Source organism: Thamnophis elegans, chromosome 13 (genome assembly GCF_009769535.1).
Source record: "Thamnophis elegans isolate rThaEle1 chromosome 13, rThaEle1.pri, whole genome shotgun sequence".
Lineage (NCBI taxonomy): Eukaryota > Metazoa > Chordata > Lepidosauria > Squamata > Colubridae > Thamnophis > Thamnophis elegans.
The window spans coordinates 2,742,039-2,756,520 of record NC_045553.1 but is presented as its reverse complement, the minus strand read 5'-3'; the positions used below and the strand labels follow the sequence as shown (position 1 = coordinate 2,756,520).

At 49.5% G+C, this 14,482-nt stretch overlaps 1 protein-coding gene across 4 annotated transcripts; it reads left to right on the top strand.

Annotated features, from left to right (window-relative positions):
• Positions 1-1,412: 1,412 nt before the first annotated feature.
• Positions 1,413-14,272, top strand: CCDC92 (coiled-coil domain containing 92). Of its 4 annotated transcripts, none has more exons than XM_032229994.1 (4): positions 1,413-1,563; positions 10,833-10,982; positions 12,354-12,395; positions 13,113-14,272. In XM_032229994.1, exons 2-4 carry the CDS (start codon positions 10,853-10,855, stop codon positions 13,889-13,891), a joined length of 951 nt encoding a protein of 316 aa, XP_032085885.1. In that variant the 5' UTR covers positions 1,413-1,563; positions 10,833-10,852; the 3' UTR covers positions 13,892-14,272. The 4 variants fall into 4 exon arrangements, with proteins under 4 accessions (XP_032085885.1, XP_032085881.1, XP_032085884.1 ...); XM_032229990.1 differs by having other exon boundaries at positions 1,492-1,563; positions 10,836-10,982; XM_032229993.1 differs by lacking the exon at positions 1,413-1,563 and adding an exon at positions 3,676-4,268 and having other exon boundaries at positions 10,836-10,982.
• Positions 14,273-14,482: the final 210 nt, after the last annotated feature.

The following is a 14,482-nucleotide window of genomic DNA, read 5'->3' as shown; positions in this document are numbered from 1 at the left end:
GTCACATGGCCGGCAAGCCACTCCCACAAAGGAGGCCACACCCACAGAGTAGGTTCCAAATTTTTTTTGAAACCCACCACTGCTGTGCATGATGGGAGCCGGGGTCCCACTTGTCACATTTGGAATCCCCGATGGATTCTTTCCCTCCAGAGAAAAAATAAATAAATGCCAGTTTTAATTCAGGGTTTTGAGTTATTAGGAAGTGGTGTTTGGATGCAAATTTTGGGCTGGTGAATTGATTTTGGCAGTCGGTGGTGGGCCTGGGGAGGTTACAGCAAAGGCTTCCTGCAAATGAATCAAACATTTTACCAGAATAATTCTTGATTATGATGAAATCATCAGAATTATGGCCCGGCAATAGTACACAATGGCTGTGGTTCCTGTGAAATTAGATTAACAGATTAACACAGTTGGAAGGGACCTTGTAGGTCATCTAGTCCAACCCCCAGCCCAAGCAGACACTACACCGTTTCTGACAGATGGCAGTCAGAAACAATGGCTGTCAAAGCTATTAGGGTGAGACTTTAAATGCCTTGTTGTGAGATATGGCTCTTACAGTTAATATCATATTATATATGATAATATATTAGTAAAGCTATTTAATAGCATATTAAAATAACAGTATCTAATAATTTTGCTACAATATCATTGTGTGTGTGTGTAATTTATAATGTAAATATATATAGTATATAAAATATACTAATGTACATACAGTGCATTAATTGCACATTAAAATTATGTATTGTGTTGTTACAATAAATTATCAGATAATATAGTATACATTTGTTGTTGCAATAAATTATCAAATATATGCTATATTATCATATAATATAATAATATACAATTACGATACAATACTATATTATATTATTATATTATAAATTTAAAATATACTATATATAATGTGTGTGTGTTTGTATATTCATATGATAATGAATGTACTATAAGCCAGTGTTTCTCAACCTTGGCGACTTTAAGTCCTGTGGACTTCAACTCCCAGAATCCCCCAGCCAGCATAGCTGGCTGGGGGATTCTGGGAGTTGAAGTCCACAGGACTTAAAGTCGCCAAGGTTGAGAAACACTGCTATAAGCTATTACCTCAATAGATTGTTGTTGTTGTTATTATTGTTGTTGTTGTTATTATTGTTGTTATTATTGTTTCCTGGCTGCTAAAGAGACGAAGCTGCAACTTCCGCTCACCTCCTTTTTCCCCAGGCCCCGCCTCCTGGAACGCCCCCGAGGACCCGCCCCCGAGTGGGCGGAGCCGCCAACGGAAAGGAGGCGGGGGAGAGAGAGAGAGAGAGAAGGAGAAAAAAAACCGGCAACGGCTGCCAGGGGAAGCGCCCAGCCGGTTGCCGTGGCAACGCGGCAGCTGTACCGCCGCGGCTGCACCTGAGCCTCCGCGCCTGCGCAGTTCCCCTGCCCTCCACGTCACCCTGTCACCCCCTCCCTCCTCCTCCTCCTCCTCGTCGCTGCCATTGGGGAGCAGCGCCCCCTCCCCTCGGCCTCCCTCCCCCCGGCAGGACCGGAGCGGGGCGGGGGGAGCGGCGGCGGCGGCGGCGGGTGAGTATCAGAATCTCCCCCCCCCCCTTTTACAGGTTCTTCCCGTCATGCACCGCGTAGAGGGAAGGGGCTTTGGCAGATTACCCCCCCCCCTGTTTCACCCCTGGGGGAGGGGGAGATGGAGAGGGACCCCCCAACCCCAGCCTGAGGAAGGGGAGCCCCCCCCACCTTCAGAGGGGAGGGGGCTTTGGAGGAGGGGGCGTGTTTTTCTGCAGGGGGGAGGAGACCCCTCCCCACTTAAAGAGGGAGCCCTCCCTCCCTCCCTCCCTCCCTCTGGGAAGCCTGAGAGGAGCCCCGCCACCACTAGTTGAGGACCCCCCATATGATAAAGGGGGTGGTCTCCCCCTCCCCAAGTAATGACACGTGGAGACCCCTCCCCAATTAAGGAGGGTGGTCTCCCTCTGGGAAGGCTGAGAGGAGCCCCCCTAGTACTAAGTGAGGAAACACACACACACACCAATTTAAGGAGTGTGGTTTTCCTCCATGGAATGACTTTTAGGGAGACCCTCATTTAAGGAGAGTGTCCCCCCCTCTAAGGAACTTAGTACGTACTCTTATCTTTCTTTCTATCCTCTAATCATTATCTATCTATCTATCTATCTATCTATCTATCTATCTATCTATCTATCTATCTATCTCTATTTATCATCATCTGTCTATATCTAATCATCTATCTATATTTATCTATCATCATGTCTATATCTATCTAATCTATCTAATCATCTATCATCCATCCGTCCATCCATCCATCATTATCTATCTATCTATCTATCTATCTATCTATCTATCTATCTATCTATCTATCTAATCATCTATCATCTATCTGTGTCTAATCATCTAACTACTCATCTATTTATCATCATCTATATCTATCTATCTAATCATCTATCTATATCTATCGATCATGTCTATATCTATCTAATCTATCCATCTGTCTGTCTATCTATCTAACCATCTATCATCCATCCGTCCATCCATCCATCATTATCTATCTATCTATCTATCTATCTATCTATCTATCTATCTATCTAATCATCTATCAGTATCTAATCATCTAACTACTCATCTATTTATCATCTGTCTATATATCGATCATGTCTGTATCTATCTAACCTATCTATCTATCTATCTATCTATCTATCTATCTATCTATCTATCTAACCTATCTATCATCTATCTATCTAATCATCTCATCCGTCCGTCCATCCATCCATCATTATCTATCTATCTATCTATCTATCTATCATCTATCTATCTATCTATCTATCTATCTATCTATCTATCTATCTAATCATCTCATCCGTCCGTCCGTCCATCCATCCATCAATATCTATCTATCTATCTATCTATCTATCTATCTATCTATCTATCTATCTAATCATCTATCATCTATCTATATCTAATCATCTAACTACTCATCTATTTATCATCATCTGTCTATATCTATCTAATCTATATTTATCGATCATGTCTATATATATCTAATCATCTATCTATATCTGTCTAATCATCTATATCTATCTAATCATCTATCATCTATCTATATCTAATCATCTATATCTATCGATCATGTCTATATCTATCTAATCACTTATCATCATCTGTCTGTATCTATCTTATCTATTTATCTATCTTTTTTTCTTATGATCTATCTATGTATCTACATTATCGGTCTATCATCTATCTATTTATCTATCTGTCAGTGTATCTATCTTATCATCTATCTCTCTATCATCCATCCATCCATTTCTATCATCCCTAAAGAACTGCTGCTCTGTCTTATCCATCTATACCTATCTATCATCCCTATGTCTGTCTCTCCCTCCCTCTCTCTCTCTCTCTCTCTCTTTATCTACATCTTATTTATGTACAGGTAATCCTCGACTTACAACAGTTCATTTAGTGCCCTTTCAAGGCAACAACAGCACTGAAAGCACTTATGGCCATGCAGCATCCCTCTGGTCACATGATCAAAATGCAGAAGCTTGGCAACTGATTCATATTTATGACGGTTGCAGCATCCTGGGGGTGTGTGTGTCCCCCTTTACATCCTTCTGACAAGCATGGGGAGGGGAGCCAGATTCATTTAACAACCCTGTGATTCGCTCAGCAACGGCAGTGATTCACTCAAACCCCCGTGGCGAGACGGGTCGTAACCCGGGGCAGAACTCCCTGAACAAATGTCTCACTTTAACGACGTAAATTGTGGGCTCCGTTGCGGCCGTAAGTTCGAGAAACCCCTGCGCTCATCTTAATTTCACCCCTTCCAGCTTCGGAACCTTCCCTGCGGAATATAATTATGTTGTTCTCGGCTGTTTCTTCTTCCTTCTTTAATCTTCTTTTAATTGGAAGAATCCATCAGGTTTTCACTTTAGAGAAAGGGAGAGTCGCGAAGGGCAGCGACAGAGGGCGGGGGAGGCGAGGAGGACCCCCCCTCCCCTTCACACACACACACACACACACACATTTTCCTTTGCAGTGCGCCGACCGGCCGACGCAAGGTGATGGGGAGATTGTGGCACAGTTGCGACGCTCCAGTCTCAGCGCAGGCCCAGCTGGAAATGATAGCGGCCAGGCCAGCTTCTCGCTAGAATGGCGCCCCTCCCTCTTGTCTCTCTCCCCACCCCACCCCACCCCACTCCAGCTCACAAGCTAGCTAGCGGTGGTCTGGCTGTCTGATACCCTACATGCTTCTTCAACTGAAGGTGGGACATCGGTGGGATGGGAGGGGTCTCCCTGCTGGATGGGAAACGCGTGAACTGTGCTGGGAGTGGGCTGAGTTGCAATGGGCTGGGAAAAGGGGGAATGTATTGAAAAGGCGCCAGCTTGTTGGGGAAAGGGAGGGGGGCTTGGAAAGTGCAAGGGAGGATCCTTAAATTCCTTGCCTGCATTGCAGGTGGAAAAAAAAGGAGACCGCATCTTTTTTTGGGGGGGTGGGGGAATGTGTGTGTGTGTGATATGTGTGAAAAACGAAAAACCAGGATTTCCTTTCGCTTCCTCCTTACGCAGCAAGCTTTCACAGCAGCCGTCAGTGCTGAATGGACCACGCCGTCTTCCCATCCTCAGGGGCATTTTTTGGGGCGGAGAATAAATCTTCGGGAGCTGGGATTTGTGAGAATGCCGGTGTAAAGGGGGTGAGTTTGTCAATGGGCTGCTTTTTAGGGTGCTTTTAATTCTTATTTTTATTTTATTTTAGCGGAAAGTCTGCGTCTTTCGGAGCCGATCAGATCAGTGGAGTGGGGGGGGGGGGGGTCTTGGGATCCAAATTTACTCGGAAAACTTGTGATGGTAGTTTTGGGGAGTCTTGGTGGCTGTTGGTTCTGCTTGGGGGGGAAAAATTAGGCTGCCGTGCCTTGTGTAAAGTTAGGGTACCACAAAAACATGAAATATATCAACTCTCTATTCAGCCTGGAAGGTTTTTTTTAAAATGAATCCTCTCCCAGCATCATGCTGCCTTTCGAATGCATTGTTTGAACCTCTCTCTTCTCCAAGGCTTTTTACTTTTTTTAGCCAAACGGGAATATTAGGGCTACGAAATGCTGAATGGTAGCAGTTGTGAGTCCCCACAATTGGCTGAATCTTTTGTCAGGTTGTAAAGGACATAAAATTGCACCGCGGCAAGAATAAAACACTCGGATTTTCTCTCTAGAGGAAGCTCTTTTTTCTCTACAATTAGGAGGGAGGACGAAGCAAACTTCCAGAAAGTTAGAAGGCGGCATTAAAGGAGGACGTTAGTGGCAGAAGCCGGTCTCCGAGTGTCAGTAATGTCAGTGAACTTTGCGCCACCTTTAAAGCCGGTTTTATCGTATTTAATTGGATTAAGCCGGGTGGTGTCGCCGCTTGTTTGTGTGGCGCAAGTAATATTTCCGCGAGTAATTAAAAACAGCGAGGGGGCACCCATCACGCAAGGCTGGTGGGTGGGGTGGGGCACTGCCCGGCCATACGAAGCGCCAAGCCGGTATATTTTAGGCCTGTGGTTTGGATTCGAATTTGTGGCTCTCAATTTAGGATCTCGGTAAAAGGGGAACTTCTCTTCCCGTGTGAGCTGGAGGCTAAACTTTGCTCTCTTCCTTCTGCTTCGAGAGGTTTGGTCTCTTAACTGCAATGCACAGTCAAAAGAATTATTATTATTATTATTTTGCAGCTGGTGTCTTTGCTAAGCATCGTATCTCTCAGCTTTCCAAGGCTCAGCGATCGTGCATCGCAAATCTATTTCCATCATCCCGTTTGCTGGCTGTTCTTTGGTTTCTAAAAACTGCCCGTCTCGGGTCAGTGGCGGTTCTGGAGAACTGGGTGGGGTCCAGCAGTCTTAACAAGCAGCATTTGGACATCTGGACTCTCAGCCACACTTCCCTGTTCTTGCTTAACTCGACTTGTTGATTCGTTTGTACATGGCGATCGTGAAAACACCCTTAAAAAGGAGCGTCTTTCTCTCCGTTGGGCCATTGAATTTGCAGCTGTGTCTCTCCAAAAGCTGGAATTGATGGGGGAAAAACTCCCTGTCTTTTTTGGGGGGTGGGGGGGATCGGGAAGGGGATTTTTTTAAACACTTCCAAAGAGAAAGTCCCTGTTCCCACCGTTGCGGGTTTTTGCAAGGACAGGGGAGGGGGGAAATCAAGTGAACGGACCGAGGGAGGATTCTGCCGAATAGCCCAGTCGGTTGGCCTCTGCCAAAATCTTGCCTGCACTATGCTGTAAGTCGGTGGCAAATTGCCACACCGCCGCCGTGTCTGGGAGCTTGGGAGTGGCAGCCCACCGGGACGGGTAGTAGGGATTGTCCGTATTTCCAGAAAGCGTTTGCGTGTGTGTGTGGGGAGGTTAGCTCATCCTTTTGTCCGTGCCTGCAACCACCACGATGTCCTCCTAATTGTTCTCCCTTTCACCGTGGTGGTGGCGGGGAGGGAGGGGCTGGCTAAAAATAACTCTGCAGAGACATTAAAGGTCCAGACGACATCCGCAGGTCGCCTGGGAGGGAACCAGGGCAGTCTGTCTGGAAAATTAGGACGGGTGAAGGGGACGAGGGTGGGATGGGACCAGCCTTCGCATTTGAAAAGGAAAAAGGGGGGGAAGAGAGCCGGAACTTCGAGACTTCTTAGCATCCTCGTGACTGTCTGATCTCTCTTTCTCTCTTGTCTATCTGGAGGCTGGCCACCCCCATTTGCCCGACGACTTTTAACTTGGTTAACTTGAGTTTGTCCATTTCTCTGGATCTGCCACAATTCAGGGACAGTGGCAAGGGCTCGAAGGGAGCTCGGAGGTCATCTAGTCCGACCCCACTGCTCTTGTGCAGGAGGCCTATGCTGTTCCTTGCCATCAGTCCTTAAAATCCTCCGGTGATGGGAGCACCCGCAATCTCTGGAGGCAAGCCGTTCCGCTGGTTAATTGTTCTCACCGTCAGGAAATTCCTCCTTCGCTCTAGGCTGCTTCTCCCCTTGGTTAGTTTCCACCCATTGCTTCTTGTCCTGCCTTTAGTTGCTTTGGTGAATAAGCTGCCCCGCCCCCCTCTTCGTTGGGGCAGCCCTTCAAGTATTGGAAGACGGCTATCTTGTCACCCTGAATCGTCCTGAAGGAAGGATGAGCTATTGCGGACTTCGACCCTTGTTTTCTCTGTGCTCCCATGCAAGTTTCTGAGATCTTTAGCGCACGACTCCTGCGAGTGAGATTGTTCGTTCATCCTTGGCAATTGAGCTAATTATAGAGGGATGGAAAATGGCGGTGATTAGATGCCAAGCAAAACAACTGGAGGGAAGAGTCCCTTGATCCATCTTTCTCAGCACTTGGGGCCATTCCGGTTCAGGCATCTCAAGCCACCAACGATGCAGAAGATTTTGAGTAGAATTCCGGTCAGAATAGAGCTGGAAGGGACCTTGGAGGTCTTCTAGTCCAGCCCCCTGCTCAAGCAGGAGGCCCTCAAGTCAATCAGAATAGAGCTGGAAGGGACCTGGGAGGTCTTCTAGTCCAGCCCCCTCCTCAAGCAGGAGGCCCTCAAGTCAATCAGAATAGAGCTGGAAGAGACCTCGGAGGTCTTCTAGTCCAGCCCCCTCCTCAAGCAGGAGACCCTCAAGTCAATCAGAATAGAGCTGGAAGGGACCTTGGAGGTCTTCTAGTCCATCCCCCTGCTCAAGCAGGAGACCCTCAAGTCAATCAGAATAGAGCTGGAAGGGACCTCAGAGGTCTTCTAGTCCATCCCCCTGCTCAAGCAGGAGACCCTCAAGTCAATCAAAATAGAGCTGGTAGGGACCTCGGAGGTCTTCTAGTCCAACCCCCTGCTCAAGCAGGAGACCCTCAAGTCAATCAGAATAGAGCTGGAAGGGACCTCGGAGGTCTTCTAGTCCATCCCCCTGCTCAAGCAGGAGACCCTCAAGTCAATCAGAATAGAGCTGGAAGGGACCTCGGAGGTCTTCTAGTCCATCCCCCTGCTCAAGCAGGAGACCCTCAAGTCAATCAGAATAGAGCTGGTAGGGACCTCGGAGGTCTTCTAGTCCATCCCCCTGCTCAAGCAGGAGACCCTCAAGTCAATCAGAATAGAGCTGGAAGGGACCTCGGAGGTCTTCTAGTCCAGCCCCCTGGTCAAGCAAGACACCCTGTACCACTTCAAACAAATGACTATCCAGTCTTTTCTTTAAAACCTCCAGTGATGGAGCATCTACAACGTCTGGAGGCAGCTTCTGTTCCACTGGTCAATTGTCCTCACTGTTAGGAAGTTTCTCTTTAGTTCTAAGTTGCTTCTCTCCTTGATTAGTTTCCACCCATCGCTTCTCGTCCTGCCTTCAGGTTCTTTGGAGAACGGCTTGACTCCCTCTTCTTTGGGGCAGCCCCTGAGATACTGGAACACCGTTATCATGTTCCCCATCCCAGTCCTCCTTTGCTCTAAAGCAGCCGTACCCAGTTCCTCCGACCGTCTTTCTTACATTTTTTGTGTCCAGGCGCTGCTCCTCTCTGCACTTTTTCCAAAGTCTCAACCTCTTTTTTTTTGTAACACAGGGACCAAAACTGGATGCTGTTATTCCAGGCGTGGCCTGAGTTAAGACTTTCTAAAGCGATACTAACACTTTGATTCTGGGCCTCTGTTTTTACGCAATCAAGCAAGGATCGTGTTTGCTTTTTCGGGCGGCGGCTGACTGCATTTTTTCGGAGTATAACACGCACCTTTTTCCCCCTCAAAAAAGAAGCCGAAAATCTGGGTGTGTCTTATGCACTAAATGCAGCATTTTTTGGCCTCCTGAACCCCCCCCCCCTTTTGCAACAATGGCCGGGCAGAGCCTTTAGGAGGCTTCCGGAGTATTCCTGGGGGCTGGGAAGGCCAGAAATGAACGAAAAATGGGCCATTTTTTTCCCTCAATTTTGCCCCCCCCTCCCCAGCCCCTAGGAGCACTCTGCAAGCCTCCTAAAGACTTATTCATGCCCTTTTTTGGGGGGGGAAAGGGGGGGATTTTTGCAAAAAACGGGCCGTTTTTGGGAGGTCTGCAGAGTGCAAAACCTTTTTTTTTTTTTTAATTACTTCTTCAAAATCTTGGTGCGGCTTATACTGCGAAAAAGATGGTAATTCTTAAACCCAAACTTGGTCAGTTCTGTAGCGTTCGTCCAGGTCTCCTGATGATGGGGGGGGGGGCACCATTTGTGTGGGTGGGGCAGCGATCAATGTTTATGGCTTTTTTCCCCCCTGCAAACTCTGGGCTTTTTGAAAAGAGAACTCAATGACTTTCCTGCACCCTTCCAAATTGGCCTCGGACGGAGAGAGGGAAAGCTGAAGTAGAAAGGTCAGCATCGACCCACATTAAATCCCCACAAGGTTCATTTGTTAACTCTTTGCGGGCGTGGAGAGAAGGGGAGCAGCATGTCCTGGAAACGTTGCCGAGATAATGGATGAAGTCACCGCTCTGCCAAGGAGCCTTTTTATATCCTTCGCCCGGGAATCAATCTTCGAAATTGAGATCATACGACTCGCATAAAGCATACCTGAACCGGGAGGCACTCGCAACAGTCACTCACGCCCTCGTGACCTCAAGACTGGGCTACCGCAATGCGCTCTACATGGGGCAGCCCTTGAAGAGCATTCGGAGACTTCAACTGGTCCAGAACGCGGCCGCGCGAGCGATTGTGGGTGTACCTCGATACACCCACGTTACACCTATCCTCCGCGAGCTGCACTGGCTGCCCATCGGTCTCCGGATGCGCTTCAAAGTGCTAGTTATTATTTATAAAGCCCTTCATGGTATTGGAACTGGGTACTTGAGAGACCGCCTGCTGCCAGTTACCTCCCAAAGACCCATTAGATCACACAGGGTTGGCCTCCTCCGGGTTCCATCCACCAGCCAATGCCATCTGGCTACCACCCGGGGGAGGGCCTTCTCTGTTGCAGCTCCGGCCCTTTGGAACGAACTCCCCGCGGAGATTCGGACCCTCACCTCTCTCCCGGCCTTCCGAAAAGCCGTTAAAACCTGGCTGTGTCGGCAGGCCTGGGGTTGATGAGCTCCCTTCCCCTCTCGACAGGTGTGGTTGTTGGTCATTTTAATATGTGTATTTTGTACTTGTATGTTTCCCCCTCCCGTTTAAGTTGTTCGCCGCCCTGAGTCCCTCTTAGGGAATAGGGCAGCATATAAATAAAATAAAACTTAAACTTAAACTTAGCATAAAGCAAGATCCCCTTCTCTCCAGCTACAGAGTCTGCACCACGCTGTGCTTTTGCCACCCGGTTTTTATTTTTATTTCTTTTGGAGGGCTGGAAGGGAATATTAGCGGAGGCAGTGAAGCTTTCAGCCTCTCCCAGACAGAAAATGTCTACAGAGGGATGAGACCCCGCTTGAGAGTCTGGGCCAAACCAAGGAGGAGGAGGTGTCTCTCCGGAGACTCCGGAGGTGTCTCTTCGCTAGGGGTGACGTGATAGCAGTCTTCCAATATCTCCGGGGCTGCCCCAGTCCCACCACACTCCCCTCCCTCCCTCCCTCTCAGCCATTATGACCACACAGCTATCCCAAGCAGGCGGAGAGTTCTACAGGTGGTGAGCTGCTCCAACTGAAAATATCAGTGATGGTAAAAGAAGGGAAGGATCCTTCCCTATTTCCAACTTTCGGGCTCTCCCGGCAGGTGGCCGATGCGGCCTTCGCTAGCCTTTTCGTAGGGTGGCGCCGATCTTCTTCCCCCACCCCTCCCGCTGGCTTCATCCCGATCTCTTCCTCCTCCTTGCCAGGCGGTACCGTCTGCATCATCTAAAGGTGCGCTCCTTCTCTTCCTTCCTTCCTTCCCTCTCTCCTTTCTTTCCCTCCCTCCAGATTTGCTGGATGCCAAGATGGCAGCTTCGAACTTGGAGAACCAGCTGCACAGTGCCCAGAAGAATTTGCTTTTCCTACAGAGGCAGCACGCGGATACCCTCAAGGGGCTCCACACCGAGATCCGCCGCCTGCAGCAACACTGCACAGGTAACGGGAGGAGAAGGGAAGCGGGCTTGGGGACAGGGTCCCTCCCACGCAGAGGTAGTCCTCCACTTACAGCCGCAGTCGAGCTTGTGTCCGTGGCTAAATGAGACATTGGTTCAGTGGGTTTGTTTCGTCCCCGTGTTACGATCTTTCTGGCCGCCGTGGGTAAGGCGGACACCGCAGTTAGTTAAACCCAGTTGTTAAGTGAATCTGGGCGTTCCTCCTTGACTTTGCTTGTGACCCCAACCGTCATAAGGACGAGTCGCTTGCCAAGCGTTTGAACTTCGATCGCAGGGGACAAAGGTCGTAGCTGTGAAAAACGGTCATCAGTCACCTTTTTCAGTGCCGTTGTTAACTTTGGTCGCTAAATGAACGGTTGTTAAGTCGAGGGCTGCCTCTCTTTGCTGTCTGCTGGGGAATTCTGGGAGTCGAAGTCCACCCATCCTGCAAGATAACACACTGGGCGGATAACACATATTTTTTAATCCGTTGCCTTGGCTGATGGGTCCACATTTGGGGGCAGAGGGAGTATCTGTTGCCCGCTGATAGCATTTACAGATAAGTGGATGAAAGTGTCCTATAAATAAAGTGGCTTTCCCACTTTGAAAATTGGTCACTCTGCAAGTCATTGGTCATAAAGTGGGGTTTGTTTTTCGGAAAGCACCGTTAATGTTCTTTGGGCTTTCTTTTGTTCTGACCTAAGTTTCCCCCAAAAGCAGGAGGCAGAACCCCTTTTATTAAACGAATGTGAATTCCTCTCATTCACATTCAGCCAAGGCCTGGCAAACAGCCTTTCAAAGGTGGATTTATGACCACAGACCTTATCTAGCTTGGAAAGCTGCCATGTCAATATTTTCCCAACAAGATGCTGTGCAAGGAAAGGCTGGGCACAGAGTCTCTGAGATTCACGGACAGATCTTCACACTCCTGAAACGAATCTAACGACCGAACGAAGGAATTGCTTCCTGCAAAAGCCCCCTCCCCTTTTGCCCCTCTTTTATTTCCTATGGGAGGGGCCAATCACCTTCCACCTGTGGCTTTACTCCCAAGTCGACCCTGAGTTGTTCTTTTCTTCTGGCAGCTCTGTGCATGCCCAGGCTCCAGCTGTTCCTCTGCCTCACTGCTGTCTAGCTCTGTAGGCATCACTGCCAGACGGCCTTGGTCCCCTCTCTGCCTCCGACGCAGAGCCCTCATCCGAGCCTTCCCCAGACTCCCGGACTGACCCATGTTCCTCCCCAACCTCCTCACTGTCCGACTCTGCTGGCCACTGGCGGGCCGCAACACCTTGACGAGTTGCCCAGTTTTCCCAGGAAGATTCAGCCGAGAGGGAGAGAGAGTTTCTACAATATCTACAAGTTTTTGTCTGTTTTTCAGATCTGACCTACGAGTTGACTCTCAAAAGTTCAGACTTGACAGGTGAGGCATCTGAACTACTCGCGTATACCTTCCTTACGTACTTAAGGTACTCCTTAAACCTTGTGGGGCATTGTCACTGCTGCTGTTTTTTTAATTAGATGTTGGTTTCTGAATCAAATCCCATTATTTTCCTCTTCATTTCTTTGCTGGCAACCTTGGGCGGTGCTCTTTAGGGAAGGCAGGAATTCGCCTGCAGTCTGTCAGGGTTCCGACAGATGCCCTAATTAAATCATGAGCCTTGAGCCAAGCTTCAAAAGAAATCCAGTTATTTATTAGGAGCAACATATCGGCAGGTACCCAAGTGAAACCAATTCTGACGCCACGTAATTTACGGCCCAACTATGACCCTGTTTCCCCCCCCCCCTCCTCCCAGGGTGTGTCATAAATCACATTCTCCAACGGAGCACTTTTGTGGGCTGCAGAGGTCACTCCCCTCCGGCTGTTTCAGGTAACCTGGGAGACAGCCTTGAGAAAGGTATGCGTGGAATGTGCTTCTGGTTGCGGCTGCCGTGCTGCTCCATCAGTTTTCCCACCTCCTGCCTATGGCAACTCGAGAGCAGGCCAGGGATGCTTTGAGAGTTGATGCAGTGATTTTTTTTTTTCCCAGGGACCAACGCAGAACAACTGTTCTACTTCTTGGCTTTGGTTCTTAGCTCGCTTTGTGGAATGTCGGCCCCGTCTTGAATTGAAATAAAACCCTCCCTTCTCTCCTTTCAGAAAATGGGATTTCGAGGAGCGAAGAGCTCAGAAGGAAGTGCGAAGAACTGGAGGCCCAGCTCAAAGCAAAGGAGATGGAAAACAATGAATTATTGAAAGAGCTGGAGCAGAAAAACGCCATGATCGCGGTGCTGGAGAACACCATCAAGGAACGGGAGAAGAAATACTTGGAGGAGCTGAAGATGAAGAGCCATAAATTGAACATGCTCTCCAGCGAACTGGAGCAGCGGGCCAGCACCATCGCCTACCTGACCTCCCAGCTCCACGCCACCAAGAAAAAACTCATGAGCTCCAGCGGGACATCGGACAGCTCCCCGTCGGGAAGCCCCGTGCTCTCCGGCTACAAACCCGCTCCTCCCAAAGAGAAGCTCCCGGAAACTCCGCGACGGCGGATGAAGAAGAGTCTTTCCACGCCGCTCAACCCCGAATTCGAGGAGGCCTACCGATTGGGCTCGGATAGCCGTAAGCTGCTGCTGCGGGAGCCGGTGGACGCCATGCCTGACCCCACGCCCTTCTTACTGGCCAGGGAGTCCACCGAGCTGCACCTTCTGAAAGAGAGGCCTTTGGTCATCCCGCCCATCCCGTCCGAGCGCACTTCGTCCGAGCCCCACAGCCCGGCCCGGGAGAGGCAGCACAAGAGCCACGTGGGGGTGGCCCACCGTATCCACCACGTCCCTCCCGCCCAGCCCCAGCCGCCCGAGGTGGAGACGCTGGCTGTGGACCAGGTGAACGGAAGCAAAATGGTTCGCAAGCATTCGGGGACGGATCGGACTGTTTGAACCCCGGGCGCTTGGAGGGGACTACTCGGCGGTCAACAGAGGGCCGGGGTGCATCTACCCCTCCCTCCCTCTTCCGAGCGCCCCCCCTCCCCCCGCGTGCATGCCAAAATCTTTCCAGAACTAGAGTCACTCCTTCCTCACCTGTTCCTATTGCAGAGTTATCTACCTAATGAAACGCTGTAGCCAAACACAGGGGTGTCTGCCTGAATTGCTTGCTTCCGATGCGCCTTTCATTTACTCGGGGCGCGCGCCAAGGGAGGGCCCCACACACCCGGCCCTCCAGAGCCCTAAAGAGAAAACCACCGCCAGCCCACCATCAGCCTCGCCGCGCTGTGTATCGGCTCTTAACAGTAAAAGCCTTTCCTAATTGGTCACTTTGAACAGTCGTGGTAAATTCTTGTTTTCGGGGGTTGGGGTGGGGCAGCTTGGACACCCCCCCACACACACACATGGGTGCTGGGGGTGGGGGTGTAGGAAGGAAGAGCAGCCAAAGGAAGGAGACCACCTACCCCCCCTTCACTCTCTCCGCCTTTCCAGCAAGTGGTCTTTATCTTCTTTTGTTCACGTTTTTATCAACTGAAGATCCCAACA